The 25,862-nt window shown below is 36.2% G+C and overlaps 1 protein-coding gene across 4 annotated transcripts in view; it reads right to left on the bottom strand.

Moving 5' to 3' along the window:
- CCDC141 (coiled-coil domain containing 141) overlaps positions 1–25,862 on the bottom strand; it is a 203,580-nt gene that overhangs the window by 145,115 nt on the left and 32,603 nt on the right. For all 4 annotated transcript variants that reach the window (XM_060621974.3, XM_060621976.3, XM_060621973.3 and 1 more), the window contains exon 3: positions 2,763–2,954. In XM_060621974.3, the coding sequence (XP_060477957.3) occupies positions 2,763–2,954 (192 nt within the window). The remainder of the gene's footprint in view (positions 1–2,762; positions 2,955–25,862) is intronic.

Here is a 25,862-nt window from a genome sequence, read left to right as displayed (position 1 = left end):
TTAACGCTCAGATTGAAAGGTAATTATGATAGTTTATAAGAATATTTCAATCAACTTGTTTACCTGTGGATTAGGTATTGAACTGATTCATAAAGGTAAAGTATCAGTGAGAAAGATACAAAAGCTGGGTGGCTCAGTTGGTTAAGCAACTGACTTCAGTTCAGGTCATGATCTCACAGTTTGTGAGTTCAAGCCCTGTGTCAGGCTCTGTGCTGACAGCTTGGAGCCTGGAGCCTGCTTGGATTTTGTGTCTCCCTCTCTCTTTCTGTCCCAACCCCACTCATGCACTGTCTCTCTCTGTCTAAAAAATAAATAAAACATTTTTTTAAAAAGACATAAAAGCTTATCACATGCTTCTTTTTCAAGTTTTCTCCAAATTATCATCTATGAATTTAATGATTTTTAATATTTTTATGTAACTATCCAGTTAACGAGATGTGCTGTATTTTGATTATTATAATAGCCACATAAAATCCAGTTATAAATGCATGGAATGATGAAGACAGACTAATGAGGATGCCCTCTTTGGAAATGTGGAGAAGGCCTCCGCCACCATGTTAGAACAATCTAGTGATACCAGCCACTGCCACTTATGGACAATGTTCTGAAAGTTAGCTTGGTGTTTGATAAGAGAATAACCTGTCTAATGGTCAAGTCTGTGCGTCTGAAACAGTCCTGTAATAAATATCAACCATGCAATAAGAAGTCATTCCATTTCTTATGGAACTTTATGCATCATAATTCAATAAGAGGATCCTATCCACACATCATTTACATCTCTAATTCATTCCATTTATAATAGCTTATGTTAAGGGTATTCTTTGGGTTTTTTAAAAAAATGTTTATTTATTTATTTATTTATTTTGAGAGAGAGAGAGCAGGGGAGGGGCAGAGAGAGAGGGAGAGAGAGAATCTCAAGCAGGCTCTGTGATCCTTCTCATGACCCATGAGCTCATTTCATAACGAATTGAAATCAAGAGGGACACTTAACTGACTGAGCTATCCACGTGCCCCTTGAGGGTATTCTTTGAAGAGAAGCTTCAAAACAAACAAACAAACAAATAAACAAACAAACCCAACTCTAGAAGGTGATTTGGTTTTTCTCTTTAGAACACTAAAAAGTTTTGGAGTCACTGTATAACTTATACCTATATTTCATCTGTTATTTGAAATTACAATAAATAAATAAACAAACAATGCTTTACTCAGAAAAGTTTTCTCTAAAGATCTGTTAACTTTTTTTTTTACCTGATGGGTATTTTCTTTTGCCCACTTTTCTTTTTGCATCTTGCATGGGATAGAAGTGTCAATGGTGGGACACTTTGCAAAGACCTTATTCTCATCTTTTTTTTTTTTTTTAAATAAGTAATGACAATAGTTTTAGCATACAGAAGGGGCAGGAAAGATTATGTAAGAGTCTGCATTCAGCTTAGTATGAAGTGACCCACAAAACTGGAAGCAGGATAATACAAGAAACAGTATCTTTTCAGTAGAAATCAGAGTGCTGGGTTGAACTATGAGGTGACTTAGTATTTCCTTTTACTTCATGCAATATCTGGAAATAATTTCTCATCACAGAGAAAATCAGCTAGCATTAATGCTACTACCTTGTGAGAAACAAATATTGGGCCTAATGTTTGAAGGAAGATCATTTCCTGGGCTCAAATGAGTTGAATTTCAAGGGCAGTTGACATCTATACCCCACTTACTTAGATGGAATGAATCCGATGTATCTACAATTTGACCCCTGGAGGTGCATTTCACCTGGTTTCTGTTTAGGAAAGAAAACTATGTGTGAAACTTTTTCTCAAGATGATCTATAAAATGAATTGTAGTTGGACTTCTGTATTCAAACTGTAGGAAACAAACCTTAAAAGTTACAATAAGGTTTTTGCTCCTTCTTTTTACTTTTAAACAAGTTCATGATGCATGAGATTGCCTACCCCAATTTTTATGTTCTCTTACTAATCTTTCTTCCTTCATTATTTTGGATTTAAGACCCGAATTTTCAGTTCAGAAGTGTCATATTTTTCAAAGCTAGTGCTTTATCATAATGAAGCAGTGCTCTCACATCAAAATGAATGTACTGCCACTTGACAGAGAAGTTAAAAGTGAAATTTCCAATAACTGTCTTACACCAAATACAACAGCTCTTTTGATAATGTTCTTTGAGTCTCACATTTTGAAATTGGGAACTGCAAAAAAATCTCAGAATTCAAGAAAAGTCACAGGAAGAAATGACCTTCTTAGGTCCAGGACTTTTTCTTTTACTTAAATTTTTAATAAGTTCAAATTATGGAATTCAACTATATGCCTTAAGAAAGCATTCTATAAAATACTATGCTTACAAGTCAAATGTTCCATAGAATATTCTGCAATTGCCTTTTGGTAAATAGCCAAAGAAACTCTACCCTCCATCTTTTAGTCAACAAGAACACGTTATACCAACATTTCGCAATAATCCTGTAATCAGGGATAATTGTTTGATTTACTAATTATACTGACTTATGAATAAGAGTTTCCATTTTTACTTAATATTTTACTTAATTTTATAGTTATAGTTAAAAGTTTTTTTTGAAGGACTACATTTAAAATATTAACAACTTTATTCTTTGGCAATCAAAAATTAAATGCATTATATATAACTTAGTCATTCTGCCATTTTTTAAAGTGATTGCAATGTCCGTTTGTGGAAATAGAACATTTTCAGAAGTGCTATCCATTAGCTCTGAAGTGAAGAGGTAGTTTTTTAAAACACAAACCTCCAAGGCATTTTCAAAAAATTCAGAGGTCAACCTGAGGAGCTCCCTTCTTTTTTCAAGCATAGAGACAAGCGCTGTCCATGCTTCACCCAAGGTGTTGGCCATGGCATCATAGACTTGACTCTGATCCTTGTTCTCTTCAGCTGTCTTGTCTGCTTCCTGCAAGAGTTCCCACACCTGATCTTCCAAAGCCTAAGTTCAGGAAAGAAAAGAGTGTGAGAGCCTGGAATCATATTTTAAACACTTGAATATTTAAAATTGCATGTGGTCTAAGAAAGTTTATATAGAATTTATAAACAAAAGTGGCAGGGCAGGTAGGTAGATCAAGTAGACAGAAGGGAGCACATGGAAATTGTGATAAGCTAGAAAGCATGGCCAGGCTAAAGGCATTTACATTTAAACATTGTTCAAACACTGTAGAGATTTATCAAAGGTATGCATTTACATTCCCAGAGGTCCAGAATATTATGTTGACCTCACATTTCAAAAAAATAAAAATGAAAAAATAGAAACCTAATTGGAACACATCCAGAAGAGAGTGATGGGGGGGGGGGGGGGGGGCGGGCGGTAAATGTGAGAAATAAACCCAATAAAACTTAGTTTATCCTAAATAATTATTATTAGCAATATGCTCATGAAGCTTAATATAAATGTCAAGAATAAATTCTTGAAAGGGGCGCCTGGGTGGCGCAGTCGGTTAAGCCTCCGACTTCAGCCAGGTCACGATCTCGCGGTCCGTGAGTTTGAGCCCCGCGTCAGGCTCTGGGCCGATGGCTCGGAGCCTGGAGCCTGTTTCCGATTCTGTGTCTCCCTCTCTCTCTGCCCCTCCCCCGTTCATGCTCTGTCTCTCTCTGTCCCAAAAATAAATAAAAAACGTTGAAAAAAAAATTTAAAAAAAAAAAGAATAAATTCTTGAAAGACAATATTCATAATGTAAACATTAGAATGTCTGTAACCAATAATACAGATTGAACAAAATATGGAAGATGAAGGGGACCATGTGCTTACCTAATTGTTTCATTTAGGGATAGGAGGAGGATCTCACAGATTCTTTCATTCTTAAAGTTGGCACCAAAATAATGGGAAAAGTTTTAAAAATATAATAGACTAAAAATAATATGAACAAATTCTAAAATATCAGCAAAAAATGTGACGAAAATGTGATAATGCAAAAGAAAACAAAAGAAATATAGAGCATATTTATCAGGATACACACAAAAAACAAAACATGATAGGAATACGATTAAATACCAGTTAACACACAAAAAAGTGGATGAGTTAGTTTTCTCAATTAAAAGACAAACATTGGAAGGAGGAGGGGCCAACATGGCAGAGAAGTAGGGGGATCTGAACTTCCCTCTTCTCTCAAACAAAGAAGTGTTGAAACCAAAGGCCTTTGAATCCCAAGAGTCCAGGAGGAAAAGAGACAGTCGTGCTTCCAGGGACCCACTGGGACAAACTGACAGGTCATATGTGTGTGATTGCGAACTGGGAGAGATAAAACAAATGGAGGGGAGGGAACCCTTCTGTGGAGAGACAAAGGGAAGAGAATGAGCAGCTGGTGAAGCATAGGACTGTATCTGGACAAGAGAAAAAAACACTGACCCTGACAGGGAAAGATCCAATCTCTAACTGAGGGATTTCTCTGGACTGGAGCCAGCTGCCTGGATCATGAACCTGGGGAGGAGGGGAGCCAGCCCTGGGCTCAGTGGCTAGGTCAGAGGTGCAGTCCGCAGTGGGAGAAAGTGATCCCCTCCCTGGAGTGCTATGGGACAGGACAAAGCCTGCATGCATCTGCCAGCCAGGGACCACATACTAGGCAGCATGGAGCAGCACTTCCCCAGTACCAGTGCATGCAGAGCAAGAGTTTAAACCCCAGCCAAGCTCCAGGGCACGGGAATCGGCTGAGTGGAACAAACTGCCTCATTTGCACCCACAGCACAGTGAGGATGGCTCAAACAGAGTGGTCTGGGCACTGGCTCCATGGAGAAGAGACTAGGGGTTACCATTTCTCTCCCCACCACCACCAAGGTGGGGTCTCAGGGATCAGACAGCAGGGCCCACAGTGGAGGCGGGACTGTCTACACCAAACCATGCCCCTCTTCGCCTGGTAACTGCTCTCTACTGGAGAGGGATAGACATTGATTAACCAGACGGTCCCTCCTCCAGATCAGCACTGTTGCATTGCCTGGTTTAACTCTCCAACAATTTTTATTATATAGATACATTCTTCTTTCCTTTTCTCCTTCTTGTCTCTTCCCTCCTCTAGTCTGGTTACACTGGTTGTTGGTTTGTTTAAGCACACATATTTAATCCATTCTCTTGATACATGGTCCATACCTCCTTCTTTATTCTCCTTTCACTCTCTCTCTGGATTAAGCCATAAGTATAGTTTCTCTGTCTGGACAACTTTATCTTCTTTTCTTTTTCCTTGCCTCCTTCTTAATTTTCCTTTCTTTCTTTCTGGATTAAGCCATATGGTTTCTCTGTCTGGATAACTTTCTTTTCTTTTTCTTTTTCCCCGCCTTCTTCTTTATTTTCCTTTCTCTCTCTCTGGATTATACTGTATAGTTTCTCTGGTCAGTTTTTATTCTTTCTTTTCCTGCCCCCGCCCCTGTCATTTCTCTCTTTGTATGGGATAAGGCCTCTTCTATCAGCACCTCCTCTACCCTGTTGTTTACTTGCAGCTGGTGTTTCTGGTTTTTTGTTTCTGCGTTTTTTGTTTGTTTGTGTGTTTACATGCTTTTGTTTTGTTTTATGTTTGTTTGTTTGTTTTCCTTTCCAGGGCTACTTCAACGAATAATCAAAGCACACCTGGTGGAGGGTTCAAAACATCACTAGGAGAAGGGAGATAAATAACCAAAGGCACAACAACAGAGAGCAAGTAACACTCTCTAAAAGATGTCTTCTGAAGGGATATGCCCTGGACAGTGTATGACCCCTCTTTAATATAGTAGTGCTTGCAGGTGAAGAGCATATAACAAGCTTTTAAAACACATGAGGGACAGAAAACTAACCGAAATGACAAAACAGAGGAATTCTCCTCAAAAGAAATTCCAGGAAGAAATGACAGCTAAGGAATTGATCAAAACATATTTAAACAATATAACTGAACAAGAATTTAGAATAATAGTCATAAGATTAATCGCGGGGCTTGAAAAAAAGCATAGAAGACAGCAGAAAATCTATTGCTGCAGAGACCAAGAAACTATAAAAATAGTAATGATGAATTTAAAAATGCTATAAATGAGGTGCAAAATAAAATAGAGGAGGTCACAGCAAGGATTGAAGGGGCAGAGGGGAGAATAGATGAAACAGAAGACAAAATTATGTAAAAAGAAGAAACTTAGAAAAAGAGATAAAAAAATTCTGGATCATGAGGGGAGAATTAGAGAATTGATTCAATGAAATGGAACAATATCCATGTCATAGGAATTCCAGAAGAAGAAAGAAAGGGTCTGAAGGTGTACTTGAACAAATCATAGCTGAGAACTTCTCCAATCTGGAGAAGGAAACAAACATTGAAATCCGGGAAGCACAGAGAACTCCCTTCAGACGTAACTGAATCGATCTTCTGCACGACATACCATGGTAAAACTGACAAAATACAAAGATAAAGAGAGAATTCTGAAAGCAGCTAGGGATAAATGGGCCTTAACATACTAGGGTAGACACATAAGGGTAGTAGCAGACCTATCTACTGAAACTTGGCAGTCCAGAAAGGAGTGGCAGGAAATTTTCAATGTGATGAACAGGAAAAATATGCAGTCAAGAATCCTTTATTCAGCAAGCCTGTCATTCAGAATAGAAGGAGAGATAAAGATAAAGGTTTTCCCAAACAAACAAAAACTGAAGGAATTCATCACCACTAAACCAGCCCTACCAGAGATCCTAAGAGAGACTCTGTGAGTGAAATGTTGCAAGGACCACAAAGGACAAGAGATATCACTACAAGCATTAAACCTACAGATAACACAATGACTCTAAACCTATATCCTTCAACAACAACACTGAATGTAAGTGAACTAAATGCTCCAACAAAATGGCATAGGGTGTCAGAATGGATAAAAAAGCCAAGACTCCATCTATTTGCTGTCTACAAGAGACCCATTTTAGACCTGAGGACACCTTCAGATTGAAAGTGAGGGGATAGAGAACCATATAACATGCTACTGGAAGTCAAAAGAAAGCTGGAGTAGCCATACTTATATCAGAGAAACTAAATTTTAAACTAAAGTCTGCAACAAGAGATGAAGAAGGGCATTATATAATAATTATGGGATCTATCCATCAAGTAGAGCTAACAATTATAAATGTCTATGCACTGAATTCGAGAGCACCCAAATATATAAAACATTCACAAACATAAGCAGTCTTATTGGTAAAAATCTGGTAATTGCAGGGGACTTTAATACTCTACTTACAACAATGTACAGATCACCTAGACAGAAAATATATAAAGAAACAATGGCCCTGAATGAAACACTGGAACAGATGGACTTGACACATGTTTAGAACTTTTCATCCTAAAGCAGCAGAACATACATTCTTCTCGAGTGCACATGGAACATTCTCCAAGATAGATCACATACTGGGTCACAAAACAGCCCTCAATAAGTATAAAAGAATTGAGATCATACCATGCACACTTTTAGACCACAATGCTATGAAACTTGAAATCAACCACAGGAAAAATTTGGAAAACCTCCAAATGCATGGAGGTTAAAGAACATCCTACTAAAGAACAAATGGGTCAATCAGGCAATTAAAGAAGAAATTAAAAAATATATAGAAACAAATGAAAAGTAAAACACAACAATCCAAACCCTTTGGGATGGAGCAAAGGCATTCCTAAGAGGAAAATACATTGCAATCCAGCCCTACCTCAAAAAACAAGAAAAATCCCAAATACAAAATCTAACAGCACACCTAAAGGAACTAGAAGCAGAACAGCAAAGAAACCCCAAACTCAGAAGAAGAAGATAAATAATAAAGATCAGAGCAGAAATAAACACTATAGAGTAAAAAAATAAAACAAACAAACAAACAAAAAAAAAACCAAAAAAAACCCCACTAGAACAGATCAATGAAACAAAGAGTTGGTTTTTTGAAAAAATAAAATTGATAAACCTCTATCCAGGTTTCTCAAAAAGAAAAGACAGAGGACCCAAGTAGATAAAATCATGAATGAAAATGGATTTATTACAACCAATCCTTCAGAAATATAAGCAATTTTCAGAGAATACTATGAAAAATCATACGCCAACAAACTGGACAACCTGGAAGAAATGGAAAAATTCCTAAGCACCCACACATTACCAAAACTCAAATGGGAAGAAATAGAAAATTTGAACAGAGCCATAACTAGTAAAGAAATTGAATCAGTTATCAAAAATCTCCCAACAAATAAGAGTCCTGGACCAGATGGCTTCCCTGGGGAATTCTACCATATATTTAAAGCAGAGTTAATACCTATCCTTCTCAAGCTGTTTCAAAAAATAGAAATGGAAGGAAAACTTCTGTAATCATTCTATGAAGCCAGCATTACTTTATTCCCAAGCCAGACAGAGACCCCCACAAAAAAGGAGAACTACAGGCCAATATCCCTGATGAACATGGATGCAAAAATTCTCAACAAGATACTAGCAAATCAAATTGAACAACATATAAAAAGAATTATTCATCATGATCAAGTGGGATTCATGCCTGGGCTGCAGGGCTGGTTCAATATTCACAAATAAATCAATGTGATACATCACATTTTTAAAAGAAAGAATAAGAACCATACGATCCTGTCAATAGATGCAGAAAATGTATTTGACAAAATATGGCATGGCATAGTTTCTTAATAAAAACCCTCAAGAAATTTGGGATAGAAGGAACATACTTAAACATCATAAAAGCCATTTATGAAAAGCCCACAGCTAATATCATCCTCAATGGGGAAAACCTGAAAGCTTTCCCCCTGAGATTAGGAACATGACAGGGATGTCCACTCTCACGCTGTTGTTTAACATAGTGTTGGAAGTTCTAGAATCAGCAGTCAGACAACAAAAGGAAATCAAAGGCATCAAAATTGGCAAAGATGAAGTCAAGCTTTCACTTTTCGCAAATGACATGATAGTATACATGGAAAACCCAATAGACTCCACCAAAAGTCTGCTAGAACTGATAAATGAATTCAGCAAAGTCACAGGATACAAAATTAATGTACAGAAATCAGTTGCATTCTTATACACTAATAATGAAGCAATAGAAAGACAAATAAAGAAACTGATCCCATTCACAATTGCACCAAGAATCATAAAATACCTAGGAACAAACCTAACCAAATATACAAAAGATCTGTATGCTGAAAACTATAGAAAGCTTATGAAGGAAATTGAAGAAGACACAAAGAAATGGAAAAACATTCCATGTTCATAGATTGGAAGAATAAATATTGCTAAAATGTCAATACTACCCAAAGCAATCTACACATTCAATGCAATCCCAATCAAAATTGCACCAGCATTCTTCTCAAAGCTAGAACAAACAATCCTAAACTGTGTATAGAACCACAAAAGACCCCGAATAGACAAAGTAATACTGAAGAAGAAAACCAAAGTGGGAGGCATCACAATCCCAGACTTTAGCCTCCACTACAAAGCTGTAATCATCAAGACAGCATGGTATTGGCACAAAAACAGACACAGAGACCAATGGAATAGAATAGAGAATGCAGAATTGGGCCCACAAATGTATGGCCAACTAATCTTTGACAAAGCAGGAAAAAGTAGCCAATGGAGAAAAGATAGTCTCTTTAACAAATGGTGCTGGGAGAACTGGACAGCAACATGCAGAAGAATGAAACTAGACCACTTTCTCATATCATCCACAAAAATAAACTCAAAATTGATGAAAGACCTAAATGTGAGACAGGAAACCATCAAAACCCTAGAGGAGAAAGCAGGCAACAATCTCTTTGACCTCAGCCACAGCAAGTTCTTACTTGACACATCTCCAAAGACAAGGAAATTAAAAGCAAAAATGAACTATTGGGACCTCATCAAGATAAAAAGCTTCTGCACTGCAAAGGAAATAATCAACAAAACTAAAAGGCAACCGACAGAATGGGAAAAGGTATTTGCAAATGACATATCAAATAAAGGACTAGTATACAAAATCTATAAAGAACTCACCAAACTCCATACGTGAAAAACAAATAATCCAGTGAAGAAATGAGCAGAAGACATGAATAGACACTTTTCCAAAGAAGACATCCAGATGGCCGACAGACACATGAAAAGATGCTCAATGTCACTCATCATCAGGGAAATACAAATCAAAGCCACACTGAGATCCCACCTCACGCTGGTCAGAGTGGCTAAAATGAACAAATAAGGAAACTATAGATGCTGGTGAGGATGTGGAGAAATGGGAACCCTCTTGCACTGTTGGTGGGAATGCAAACTTGTGAAGCCCCTGTGGAAAACAGTGTGGAGGTACCTCAAAAAATTAAAAATAGAACTACCCTATGACCCAGGAATATCACTGCTAGGAATTTACCCAAGGGATACAGGAGTGCTGATTCATAGGGGCACATGTACCCCTATGTTTATAGCAGCACTTTCAACAATAGCCAAATTATGGAAAGAGCCTAAATGTCCATCAACTGATGAATAGATAAAGAAGACGTGATTTATATATACAGTAGAATACTACTTAGCAATGAGAAAGAATAAAATCATGCCTTTTGCAGCAATGTGGATGAAACTGGAGGGTATTATGCTGAGTGAATAAGTCAGTCAGAGAAAGACAGATATCATATGTTTTCACTCATATGTGGATCTTGAGAAACTTAACAGAAGACCATGGGGGAAGGGATGGGGGAAAAATAGTTAAAAACAGAGAGGGAGGGAGGCAATCCATAAGAGACTCTTAAATACAGAAAACAAACTGAGGGTTGATGGGAGGTAGGGGAGTGGGGAAAGTGGGTGATGGGCATTGAGGAGGGTACTTGTTGGGATGAGCACTGGGTGTTGTATGTAAGCCAATTTGATAATAAATTATATTTTAAAAAAAGACAAACATTATCAGGTTAAGTTTAAAAAAGAAGTCAACTAATTTATGTTTGCTAGAGACATCCCTAAAGACATAACTTTTGAAAGTAAAAAGATGAGATATACCAGGCAAAGACAAACAAAATAAAAGGACTAACAACATTAATGACAGACAAATTAGAAATGAAAACAAAAACCACTGGGATTTAAACTGGCATTTTATTTTGATAAACAGTGCAATCTACAGTAAATATAAGGTACTCACGAATCTTTATATTTATGGCACTGAAATATTTTTAAAAAATAGAGCCAGGTGCAATGCAGTACATAGAAATAAACAACAAAAGATCCTGGTAATAAAACAAATCTCTCAGAAATTTTATGATAATACTTTAAAGAATAATTCTTAGATTAAATGGAGAATAAAAACTACTATTACAGACTGTTTTAAGAAAAATAATAATGAGGCTATTCTGTTTAATAACCTAAGATATCCAGCTAACTTTAGGCTCATATAAAATTCACAGCATTGAGCAACTTTGTTTTAAAGAAAAAAATTAATTCATTAAACATTCAAGTCTAAATTATAGAGAAAAAATAATAAAATAAAACAAGAATTAAGTTATTAAGTATAAAATTATAAATTAATAAATTAGAGAAAAATATAAGAATTAATTTAAAAGAAGTTGGTTCACTGGAAAGCCAAATAAAACATTAAAATATCTGACAGATGTCCATAAAAATAGCAGAGTAGATAGTTCCAATGTTTCATCCCTTTACACAAACTTTGCAAAAGCAAGCAAAGACTGTCTTAATCAATGTTGTCAGGACTCTGAAAAATAGTCAAAGGTTTACAACAATTAAGTGAATACTGACACACAAAAAAAGCAACTTATTAATGATAAGAAAGTTTTGAGAAATTTTTTCTCACCCTTGCCCACCTGCAGGGTTCAGCAGAAACTATCAGCATGGTTGCAAAAATAAGACTATATGTTGTCTACAAGAAATCCACTCTCAGTATAAAGGTATAGAAAGATTAAAAGTAAATGGATGTAGAAATATATATCATGCTAACATTAACGTAAAGAAAACCAGAATGCCTATATTAATTTCAGACAGAGCAAATTTCTTTTTTTTTTCAATATATGAAATTTATTGTCAAATTGGTTTCCATACAACACCCAGTGCTCATCCCAAAAGGTGCCCTCCTCAATACCCATCACCCATCCTCCCCTCCCTCCCACCCCCATCAACCCTCAGTTTGTTCTCAGTTTTTAAGAGTCTCTTATGCTTTGGCTCTCTCCCACTCTAACCTCTTTTTTTTTTTTTCTTCCCCTCCTCCATGGGTTTCTGTTAAGTTTCTCAGGATCCACATAAGAGTGAAACCATATGGTATCTGTCTTTCTCTGTATGACTTATTTCACTTAGCATCACACTCTCCAGTTCCATCCACGTTGCTACAAAGGGCCATATTTCATTCTTTCTCATTGCCCTGTAGTACTCCATTGTGTATATAAACCACAATTTCTTTATCCATTCATCCGTTGATGGACATTTAGGCTCTTTCCATAATTTGGCTATTGTTGAGAGTGCTGCTATAAACATTGGGGTACAAGTGCCCCTATGCATCAGTACTCCTGTATCCGTTGGGTAAATTCCTAGCAGTGCCATTGCTGGGTCATAGGGTAGGTCTATTTTTAATTTTCTGAGGAACCTCCACACTGCTTTCCAGAGTGGCTGCACCAATTTGCATTCCCACCAACAGTGCAAGAGGGTTCCCGTTTCTCCACAGCCTCTTCAGCATCTATAGTCTCCTGATTTGTTCATTTTGGCCACTCTGGCTGGCGTGAGGTGATATCTGAGTGTGGTTTTGATTTGTATTTCCCTGATAAGGAGCGACGTTGAGCATCTTTCAGAGCAAGGAATAATTTGAGAGATTAAGATGGGTATCCCAAAGTGATAAAGGGATCAATCTCCAAGAAGATATAACAATATTAAAAGTGTATGTTCCTGGTTGATGGGGGGTGGGAGGGAGGGGAGGGTGGGTGATGGGTATTGAGGAGGGCACCTTTTGGGATGAGCACTGGGTGTGTATGGAAACCAATTTGACAATAAACTTCATATATTGAAAAAAAAAATTAAAAAAAAAAAGTGTATGTGCCTAACAATAGAGCATGAAAATATGTCAGCCAAAAACTGATACAACTATAATTCTATTATCGTTGGAGCCTTCAATACCTCTATTAGTAATCGACATGCCCAGCAGACAGAAAGTTGTTAAGGATACAGTTGAATTGAATAACACCATCAATCAACCAGATATAATTGACAGGTGTAGACTACTATGCCCAACAACAGCTGAATACACTGTCTTCTCAAGCTCACATGGAACATTTACCAAGATGGTCCCATGTCCTGGGCCATAAAACATATCTGAACAAGTTTAAAAGAATTGAATTCAAAGTATATTTTAATACGTAATAGAATTAGAGTAGAAATAAATAACAGAAAATTGGAAAATTCCAAAACATTTTTAGGTTAAACAACACACTTCTAAACAACACCTGGGTCAAATAAAAAGACTCAAGAAAAATTTTAAAATATTTTGAATTATATAAAAATAAAAATACAACTCAAAATTTGTGGGATGCAGCAAAAGCAGTGCTTAGAGGAAAATTTATATCACTGAATACATATATATGAAAAGAACAAAGATATAAAATTAATACTCTGAGCTTCTACCTTAGGAAACCAGAGATAAAAGAGTAAATTAAATATAAAATAAGCAGAAGAAAAGAAGTAACAAAAATTAGAACAGAAATCAATCAAAGCAGTAGATAAAATCAATGAAATCAAAAGCTCGTTCTGAAATCAATAAAATTGATAAACCTCTAGCTATACTAATCAGGAAAAAGAGACAAGAAACAAATTACTAACATCAGAAATGAAAGAGGGGTCATAACTACTGATCCCATGAACATTAAAAGGATAACAAAAGGATATTACAACTTTGATAACTTAGATGAAATAGATAAATTCCTTGAAAGACATAATCTACTAAAACCTACACAAAGAGAAATAGGTTAAAAAAATAAATTGAATCAATAATTAATAACCTTCTAAACAAGGAGCACTAGGTCCAATGGTTTCATTGATGGATGCTACTAAAATTTCAAGAAGTTATACTAGAGGTAATAAATAAATTCAGCAGGGTTGCAGTACACAAAATTAATACACAAAAGTAAGGTGTGTTTCTTCTATACAGCAGAAATAAAAAATCGAAAAAGGAAATTAAGAAAACAATTCCATTTATATCATCCAAAAGAATAAAATACCTAGGAATAAGTTTAACCAAGGAGGTGAAAGATTTGTATACTGAAAACAAAACAAAACAAAACCATCACTCAAGAAAATTAAAGAAGGCCTAAACGAATGAAAAGACATCCTATATTTATAGACTAAAAACCTTAATGTTATTAAAATGGCACTACTACTCAAATCTATCTCTAGATTTGACGTAATCACTATTAAAACTCCAATAGCATTTTTTTTTGCAGAAATCAAAACGCTAATCCTCAAATTCATATGAAAGTGTAAGAGGATCCTAATAGCCAAAACAATCTTGAAAAAGGAAGAACAAAGCAAAAGACTCACATTTTCAGATTTTAAAACTTACTACAAAGTGACAGTAATCAAAATAGTATTGTACTGTCACAAGCACAGACATATATAGATCAATGAACTAGAATTGAGAGTCCAAAAATATACTCATACATCTATGGCTAATTGATTTTTTAACAATGGTGCCAAGACCATTTAGTAAGGTGAAAATAGTTTCTTCAACAACTAGTACTGGAACTACCGGATATCCACATGTATAAGAATGAAGTTGGACCCTTAACTTGTAGCATATAAAAAATTAACTCAAAATGGATCAATGATATAAATGTAAAAGATCAAAATATAAAATTCTGAGAAGAAAATGGGTAAATCATCATCTTGAATTTAGCAATACTTTCTTAGATATGACACTGAAAGCATAAGCAACAGTAATAAAAAATAGAGATATTGGACTTCTTCAAACTTAAGAACTTTTGAGCATCAATGAAATTATCAAAGAAGTGGAAAGAAAGCCTATAGAATGAAAGAAAATATTTGAAAATTATTTCTCTAAAAGGGTCAAGTATGCAGAATATATAAAGAACTCTTCCAACTTAACAATAAATGCGAAGTACCTCAACGTCATTAATCATTATGAAAATGAGAACCAAAACCACAATAAGATGACACTTCACACCCACTAGGATGACTGCAAATGTTTTTAACAAACAGAAAATGGTAAGTGTCAGCAAGTATGTGGAGAAACTGAAATCATCATATATTCCTAGTGGGAATGCAAAATATCACAGCTGCTGTAGAAAATATGTTGGCAGATAAACGGTGGAGAGGCTTTGGAAAGGGGAAATAAGGAGTCACTGCTTAATGGGTATGAGATTTTATTTTGGTGTGACGGAAATATTTCAGAACTAGAAAGAGGAGGTGGTTAAACAGCATTGTGAATAAACAGCACTGAATTGTACACTTCAAAATGATTAATTTTATATGATATGAATTTCACCTCAATAAGAAAAAATTTTAAAAACTAACAGATTTAAAAAGAAACAAAATGACATACAAATAACAAAATTATACAATATGGAGATTAGGGGATACAAATGAAAATATTAAAATTTGGATTTATTTTTAGGTATAAAAGAAATATTTTTGTTAATAAATATCAAAACTGGAATAAAATGGAAAGTTTCCTAAAAAAAATACGTTAACAGCCGCAGCAACTTCTTACCAACACGTCTCCAGAGGCAAGGGAAACAAAAGCAAAAATGAACTATTGGGACCTCATCAAAATAAAAAGCTTCTGCACAGCGAAAGAAACAATCAGCAAAACTAAAAGGCAACTGACAGAATGGGAGAAGATATTTGCAAATGGCATATCAGATAAAGGGTTAGTATCCAAAATCTATAAAGAACTTATCAAACTCAACACCCAAAAAACAAATAATCCAGGGAAGAAATGGGCAAAAGACATGAATACACACTTCTCCAAAGAAGACATCCAGATGGCCAACCAACGCATGAAAAATTGCTCAACATCACTCATCATCAGGGAGGTACAAATCAAAACCACAGTGAGATACCACCTTACACCTGTCAGAATGGCTAATATTAACAACTCAGGCAACAACAGATGTTGGCGAGGATGTGGAGAAAGAGGATCTCTTTTGCACTGTTTGTGGCAATGCAAGCTGGTGCAGCCACTCTGGAAAATGGTATGGAGGTTCCTCACAAAATTAAAAATAGAACTACCCTACGACCCAGCAATTGCACTACTAGGTGTTTATCCAAGGGATACAGGTGTGCTGTTTCAAAGGGACACATGCAACCCCAAGTTTATAGCAGCACTATCAACAATAGCCAAAGTATGGAAAGAGCCAAATGTCCATCAATGGATGAATGGATAAAGAAGATGTGGTACATATATACAATGGAGTATTACTTGGCAATCAAAAAGAATGAAATCTTGCCATTTGCAACTACGTGGATGAAACCAGAGGGTATTATGCTAAGTGAAATTAGTCAGAGAAAGACAAATATCATGACTTCACTCATATGAATACTTTAAGACACAGAACAGATAACATAAGGGAAGGGAAACAAAAATAATATAAAAACAGGGAGGGGGACAAAACAGAAGAGACTCATAAATATGGAGAACAGAGGGCTACTGGAGGGGTTGTGAGAGGAGGTATGGGCTAAATGGGTAAAGGGCACTAAGGAATCTACTCCTGAAATCACTGTTGCACTACACTAACTAATTTGGATGTAAATTTAAAAAATAAATAAAATAAAATAAAATAAAATAAAATAAAATAAAATAGAAGCTCCTATAACAGAAAAAAAAATAAAAATAATAAAAATTTAAAAATATATGTTAACAAAATTGTCCTAGGAAAATCTTACCATTATAATCCTCATTATCACTATCATTACTGTCCTCATTATGGGATATATTGAATAATTTCTCAAGAAAGTATGTCCCCAATGGTTACCAATCCCAGAGAGGTTTTTTTTTTTGTTGTTGGTTTTTTTAATCTTGCTTTATTTTAAGGCAAATCTCAGCTACCTTCAAGAAACAGAGGCAGAAATAGGGGCGCCTGGGTGGCTCAGTCGGTTGAGCGTCTGACTTCAGCTCAGGTCATGATCTCACTGGGTTTGTGAGTTTGAGCCCTGTGTCAGGCTCTGTGCTAACAGCTCAGATTCTGGAGCCTCCTTCAGATTCTGTGTCTCCTCCTCTCTCTGCCCCTCCCCTGCTCTCTCTCGCTCTCTAAACAAACAAATAAACAAACAAACAAACTTAAAAAAAAAGAAAACCTATGTACTGAAATAGTGTTAGGAAAAATTCAGCATTTATTTCTGATCAAAATTCATCCTGGGAGAAGAAAAAGAATATTTCCTTAAATAAAAAGAATAGTTGTTTGATTCTAAGAGCAAGCTTCCTCACTGGTAAAAATTTGTATCAGTTAAAAGAACTGTCAAGAATCCATTTCTGCTTATTAAACATTGCCTTGGAATTGTCAGTCCATGTGATTAAGTTAAAAATGTGTGATATGATTGTTCATCTAGCACACCCAAGAAAATCAACTAAATAATTATATAACTAATTTTAAAGTCCAATAGGCTAATAACAAGATAACCAAGTATCAGTAAGAATCTCTGAGACTTTTTAATAATTCAAAAATCAACTTTATTAAAATTATAGTTTGCATGTAATAAAATCTCATCTCATGTACTTCTTAAGGAATTTTTTTTAATTTTTTTTTAACGTTTATTTATTTTTTGAGATAGAGACAGAGCATGAACGGGGGAGGGGCAGAGAGAGAGGGAGACACAGAATCGGAAGCAGGCTCCAGGCTCTGAGCCATCAGCCCAGAGCCCGACGCGGGGCTCGAACTCACAGACCGTGAGATGGTGACCTGAGCTGAAGTCGGACGCTTAACTGACTGAGCCACCCAGGCGCCCCTTAAGGAATTTTAACAAATGTATACATCTAAGTAACCATCACCATAATAATTCTATTACCCCAGAAAGTTTATACTTCATGCCCCAGGTTGCTACTGATATACTTTCTGCCACCTTAGATTTGCCTTTGCTAAGGTTTCACATAGTGATATCACACAACATGTATTCTTTCATATCTGGCTTCTTTCAGTCAGCATAAGGTTTTTGAGATTGACTCATGCTCTTGCATGTATCCTTTTCACTATGGAGTAGTATTCCACTAAATGAATATACCATAAATTTTCTAGTTACCTGTCGGCATTTGAGTGTTTCCAATTTTAAGCTACAATGTATAAACCTATGATGAATATTTATATACAAGTTTTTGTATGAATATATATTTTCTTTTTGCTAGGTTTTATCTAGGTGTTTACTAAATGAGTTTTGATTTCTTCCTTATTTATGCCATCTTGTATGTTTTTAATTTTTTATAAGAATGTTATTTTATCATTGGGGAAAATGTGATATTCATTTTTGCAATTATATAAAATAGAACCATTCTGAAAAAACAAAAACAAACAAACAAACAAAAAACAAAACAAAACAAAAATCCATGCCATTGTCGTACTGGGAACAGGGGACCTGAGTTATCTCCAGTTAGAATTCTACAGCAGTTCTTCCCTCTCTCTCTCTTTTTTTAATTTTAATATTTATTTATTTTTGAGAGAGAGAGCAGGAGGGAGGGGAGGGGTAGAGAGAGGGAAGACACATAATCTGAAGCAGGCTCCAGGCTCTGAGCTGTCAGCACAGAGCCCAGTGTGGGGCTCAAACCATAGACCAGGAAATCATGACCTGAGCCAAAGTTGGACACTTAACCGACTGAGCCACCCAGGCGTCCCTCTTCCCTTTCTTACGCTTTCACATTATACCCTAAGACACGTTATATATTTTAATTGTATTATTATTCCCAGTTACTTGCTGTTTCTTCCTGTACGAGGATTATATTCTCATGCCTCCTAACATCAGACTTGTTCATGTGATTTACTTAGACTAATGAAATGTGAACAGGGGTTTTGTGTGCCACTCCTGAGCAAAAGTTTTAAGAACCAATGAGTGACTCCACCAGATCTCTTTTCATAGAAGGGACTGCTCCTTCACTCTGGATCCTAAAATAAAGAAGACATGCGAAGCTGAAGTCTAATCACCATAAAGGCAACATGTAATACGAGTAAGAAATAAAATCTGTTACACTGAGTCACTGCTGTTGAGGGGTTGTTTGTACCCTAGCATTGCCAAATACATTCACAAAAGTAAAATCTTTAGTTATGTATTATACATCCAACGTTCTCTCATGCTTAATAAAGAAGGTGAATAGAATTTGTATTGCAAGAAAGGAAAAAATCTAGACCAGAGCCTGATAATATCATGGTTAACTCAAAGTCTCAGGCAGACTGGGTTGAACATGCCAATGAACTCTTCAGATATGCACTGAACATTTGCCAGCTCTGATCTCTTTGGTGTTAGACTAAACCAGACAAATGATTGTCTAAATTGCCTGAAGAATTAGATCAAATGTATACACATTCTTATCTAGCTATTTGAAAGCACAGTATCTGGGCATTTTCTTCCTTGTGACAAGTTTTAGATTATCCGGAGGGCTGATGAGTTTTGTATTGTGCATGCTTTTTCATTTTATACTCTTTGTCATTAAAGTGGAATTACTTGGCCCTAATTTATACTTATAATGGGTGTTAGCTCAAGAGAAGAAAGAGATTATATTAGGAGTTTTAAATTCTAAGAGATCTCATTTTATGACAGACTGTACTAAGAACTGAAAGGAAAACTTGAGCATTCCATAGCAGAAATTCAGGGGGAAAAAAGAAATAGGCAATAATTTCATTCTAGAGCAAAGCAAGTGAACACAACCTTTCAGTGGTATTTCTCAGGTTTGACAGCAAGGTGATAAGATAAATCTGAAAGTTGGCTATTTCTATATCTAATACGGCCATCTTCAGAAGTGTTTTTGAGCCTTGTTAATCACATATAAAATAGTTCTTCTTAATATTGTTCTTTTCCCATTAAAGAAATACTTCATAAAGCAGTGATGCAAAGGTTTTGGGGACAAGTAGTTTGAAAGACTAGAATTCTGGCTTCCAATATTTCCTTTGGACTCTCCCATGACCTCCAGTGTGAACCACAAAAATGTTCTATTCACTGTAATCCCAAGGCCAAAACATTCTTGCAGAACCCTCTGGGTTTAATTTGGTACAAGTTGCACTTGGGATTTTCTCCAAGAAAGCCTGCAGACATTCTGCTTTGAGGATTGGCAGAAAACTATCTGCTCCAAATTCTCTTGGAATTTAGATCACTCTTGGGGTGCTGAGATCAGAGGCCAGGTACAGTTCAATGCTCCCCAGGGTCTATGAAATATCATCCAAAATACTGGAGGAAAGAGGGTACCCAGGCAGAGTGAGATAGGCAGGATTCATGAAACAGGGATATTTTTGAGCAATTCAAAATCTCAAGATAATGATCAGTTGAAGTATATTTCTATGAGATTCCTGAAATGGAGCATGATTTGAATCCTAAGCCAAAATCCACCATTCAGGTGTTTGATATTTAGCACTTGGGTCTCTGTCTTCTGCAGCCTTGAAGGTGTTAGGAAGGCCATGTGATTTTTTTAGTGTTCTCCAACTTTTCATGTTTGCCCACATACATGTCACCTTATTAGCCAGCCTTCCCGTCTGAATCTGGTGCTATCTCATATGCTGCCAGCACTCAGAAAATACCATTCTATTTTAATGCTAGTTGCTGAGCCCCTGTGGAGATTACCTCTTTCTTCTCTCTTCTCCAAGAGAGAGACTGTCTATATCTAAAGGGCTGATTTTCCAAGAAAATCAGTGAACCAGTTAGGTAGCCTGAAACACAAATCCAAGTAACGTGCTAACGGAGAGGATGAATGAGCTATGCATGCAAATCATAATGATTTCAAGTCTGTAAAGGAGTCAAGAGAGACCTACGTTTGGTCTTGCTCATATTTATAGCTCCAGCATCTATCATTGGTTCTCAACCAAAATGCCCCAAAGGAGTGTCTGGAAACCTGCTGAAGCATTTTTAGTTGTCACAATGTGTTTGTGTGGTGGGGAGAGGATTGATGGCATACTGTCCCACCGAACAGAAACACTACTGAGAAACACTGAATGCCCTGCAGCTAGTAGCCACTCAATAAATGTTTGTGGTAGAGTGTGTGGGAGAGATCTAAGAGGTTTCTTTCACTTTCCCTTGAAAATCATTTCACCTTAGTTCACAGGCTGTAGGAGGAGAGTTTAGAGGCCAGTCATTCCAATCTGACATCAACTTTAGGAAGCCCCTCTAACAAAACTGCAACACAGCACTGATTCTAGAGTAGCCGCTGTCCATTTTTCTTTGGATCAAACCCTTCCATGGTTATTAGGAAAAGCTTTCTTGGACTGGTCCAAAATTTGTCTCCTTATTCCCTAGAATGCCATACCTCCCAGCTTGGTAAGTGTGGAGAAACTTCTGACAACCTGCAGGTCTTCTACAGCTCTCAGTTCTTATTTAGACCAGAAGGGTTCTTGTAAAAGTTTCATAGGATTTATGTAGTGTGAAAGTTAAGCCCAGACAACCTTGAGGATGTAGTTTTGAACACTTGAAGTGAGTCTGGCGCTGTTCCCACCTTCACCCCATCTCTTCAAACTGTCTCTCTCAGTCACTACTGGCTACAGATGGACTGCTTGTCTAAATGGGGAGAAACAGCTCTTCCACATTAAAAACTATCAAAAACTGTGAGGTAAAAAGATTAATTAGTATCTGAAAACACATCTAAAAGGGGAGAAAATTCATTTTTGCATGTCTTATTTATCAATGCAGTAATAATATTGCAATATAAATAATAGTATTTATATAGTGCTTTAGAGTTTAAAGATTTACATAATATCTCTGAAGTACTTACAACAACCTCAAACAACAGGGAGCTACAGAAGGTATTTCACTTGAATGGAAAGAGTGCTCATTATTCTCCACTGAAGCTAAAACCAAACTGTCACTTGTTCAACTACAATATAATAATACTCCCAATGACTCTTATGGTTCAGAGAAGATAACACCTAATGGGGCCTGAAGTTATTCAAGAATGTATTCACTTATCTTTGCTCTCACCCACTCAGCAAGAATTTTCCAAGCATCTCTTAATCAAGTCATACAAACTGTGGTAACAGATATGAGAGATTGGGGAGGGGACATCTAGTTAGGACTGTATTGTTTTCTTTTCTTTGATACTTCAGCTTTTTCTCAATACCCACCCACTTCTTAGCCCATCTCTGAATAACTTGCATCTCTATTACCTTACTGAAATATTCTTGTATAGGTCCACAATGACTTCACATTTGTCAATGCCAACAATCCTCTTTTATTTTTTTACGATTAATACTGTTACATGCTCCTTAAATTTTTTTTTCTTCCATTGGCTACTACTGCACTCAGATTTTCCTTCTGTGCTTTGTCTCTCTTTTACAAATCCACCTTTTCTGCCTAATTTTAAATGTCTACATGTTCCAGGAGACCATGGTCTTTATTATTTTCCTCTCACTAAACAAGTAGGTGTAGGAGTGGGCTGAGGAGATTATATCAAAGTCATTTGTGTGACTTTTTCAAACTATACTTCTTCTAGAACTCTGGATGTGGACCTGTGGGCAGAAGGCAAGTGATCCCAAAGTTTGGGCAGACTATTACAATGAGCCACAAGTATTGATTAGATTGTGTCTCCATATAATTCATGGGTGGAAGGTAGAAGAGAAAGAGTAGAATCATTGCTCAATACATCTTTGCAAGTGAATGCATAAGCTGTTATAACTACAACTATTTATATAATTTATTTCTCCTGATTTTTAAACTCTACCGAAAATCTTCACTCAAATATCCAACAACCACCTCATACTCAAAACATCTAAAACAGAATGAAAAGTCAACCTACTGAATGGGAGAGAATATTTACAAATGATATATCCAATAAAGGATTAATATCCAATATATAAAAGGGACTCATACAAATCAACACCAAAAATACATATAATCCAATTAAAAAATAGGCAGTGGACCTGAATAAACACTTTTCCAAAGAAGACATACAGATGACCAACAGATACATGAAAAGATGTTCAACATCATCAATCATCAGAGAAATGCAAATCAAAACCACAATAAGATATCACTTCATACCAGTCAGAATGGCTAGTATCAAGAAGACAAGAAATAATGTGGAGGATGTGGAAGAAAGAGAACCCTCATGCACTGCAGGTAGGAATGTAAACTGGCACAGCCATTATGGAAAACAGTAAGAGTTTCCTTAAGAAACTAAAAATAGAAACACCATATGATCTAGTAATTCTACTTCTTGGTATTTACCTGAGAAAAATGAAAACACTAATTTGAAAATATACATTCACCACTACGTTCACTGCAGCATTATTTACAATAGCCAAGATATGGAAGCAACTTAAGTGTTCACCAACAGATGAATGAATAAAGATGTGGTATATATGCACAACGGAATATTACTCAGCCATAAAAAAGAAAGAAATCCCACCATTCATGACAACATGGATGGAGTTAGAGGGTATTATGTTAAGTGAAATAAGTCAAACAGAGAAAGATAAATATCATATTATTTCACTTAAATGTATAATCTAAAAAATAAAACAAAGAAGCAAACAAACAAACAATGACAAAAGAGAAATAGACTCATAAATATAGAAAACAAACCAGTGGCTGCCAGAGGGGAGGAAGGTGGAAGGATAGGTAAAGTAGGTGAATGATACTAAGAGGCACAAATTTCCAGTTATAAAGTGAAAAGCCACAGGAATACAAAGTACAGCATAGAGAATGCAGTCAATAATATTGTAATAACTTTCTGTGGTGACACATGATAACCCCACTTGTTATGATAAGCATTTCATAATGTATATAATTATCTAATCACTATGTTACACACCTAAACTAATATTATATGTCAACTCTACTTTAATTGAAAACAATGAGTAATGAATCAATCTTGTCCATATTCCAGGGGAACTCAAGAAAAATCTAGAACTGATCATGCCATCTTCTCCACCAAATCTCCTACTCACCTGGCTTTCAGAGCAGAAAGAAGGAAGACATCCTGTATTTACTCTCCTCTCCCCCACATGTCCTTCAATTCCAATATGTAATCAGTCACAAAGGCCTATTGTATTGAGTCAACATCCCACATACCATTCAAACCTTCTCCCCCTCTACTTCCACCCCTCACCTCTGGTTAGTCTCTCATCACTTCTCACCTGAATTTCTACAATAGCCTCTCAGCTTGCCCTTCTGTCTCTAGGCTCACTCTAGGCCAATCCATTCTCTGTCCTGAGGCCATGCAGATCTTTTTATACCAGAAATAGGATTGTGTCACTAAGCAACTTAGGAATTTTCAGTGACTTCCAACTGATCTTATGATAAAATTCAGAGTGTAAGCATAGCATGTAAGACCTTCAGTGCTCAATTCTCTTTTTAATCATGTTTCTGCTCATTCCCTCACACTGCTCTCCAGCCCTCTAAACTTTCTGTGGTTCCCTGACCCACCCATGGACTAACCTTCATGTTTCAGTCTAGAAAGCTTTCCCTTCTTGGCTCCACTATTCCTGCCCCCTCCTGTGACTCATCTATGCCTGAATAATTCTTCATCATCCTTCAAGACACTGCTCAGGGCTTGACTCTTTCAGCAAGCCTTCCCTCATCCCTTCTCCATGGGTCTGGGGTGTTTGCCACTTTAAAGTGCGTTCCACTATTATAGCAATTATTATAGCAAATAATTTTTTTTCTGATTATAAAATAATTTCATATTAAAAATGGGAAAAATTTAAAAAATAAAGATAATAAATTACTTATAATCCCACTACCCAGAAATAGCCACATTAATATTCATATGGCTTGATACACACACACATGCACACATACACATGCATATATAATTAGAATCATACAGACAGGGGATTAGCAAACTATGGCCCACAGTCCAAATCCAGGCCATAATCTGGTTTTGTATGGACTACAAACTAGGGATTATTTCTACATTGTCTTACATTTTACATTTACACTAAGTGTTTTCAAAACAAAATCTCAAAAAATACTATTTCATAATACATGGAAATTATACAAAATTCTAATTTCAGTTTCCATACATTTTTATTGGTATACAACCATGTTTATCAGAGCAAATCTCTTTGTTTATGGATTGTCCATAGCTGCTTTCACACTACAGTAGCAAGATTTGAATAGTTGCAACTCACAAAGTAATATGATCCACAAATCTTAAAATATTTACTATCTGACCATCTACCAGAAAGGTTGCTGGGCCCTGGTATAGACAGCTATGTGTTGTTTTTTCTGCTTAACATTATATTATGTATCTTTTCTTTTTCAATATTTTATAGAAATACTATTTGTAGTGGCTATTTAATATCCCATTAATAAGGTACAATAATTTATTTAGGTATTCCCTCTTGTAAATATTAATTGTGGTCTCCATTTTTAACTATTGTAAGATTGTAAGTAATATTGGCCTGAGTTAATTCCAACAATTCTCAATTCATTTGATTTCCTGATTCTTTCCTATAAATTTTTGTGGTTCTCTCCATAAAACAGATTCCTAAGTGTGAAATGACTAGGTCAAGTATTATCCCACATTTTCAAGGTTCTTTTTTTTATGTTTATTTATTTTTGAGAGGGGATGGGGACAGAGAGAGAGGGAGACACAGAATCTGAAGCAGGCTCCAGGCTCCGAGCTGTCAGCACAGAGCCCAACGTGGGTCTTGAACTCATAAGCCATGAGATCATGACATAAGCTGAAGTCGGACTCTCAACCAACTGAGCCACTCAGGCACCCCACATTTCCAAGGTTGTTGATGAAATAGCTAAATTGCTCTCCTGCAAGTTTGTACCAATTGACTAGCACTATCAT

The sequence above is a fragment of the Panthera onca genome, chromosome C1, assembly GCF_046562875.1.
Source record: "Panthera onca isolate mPanOnc1 chromosome C1, mPanOnc1 haplotype 2, whole genome shotgun sequence".
NCBI lineage: Eukaryota > Metazoa > Chordata > Mammalia > Carnivora > Felidae > Panthera > Panthera onca.
This window is presented reverse-complemented; position numbering and strand designations above follow the sequence as displayed.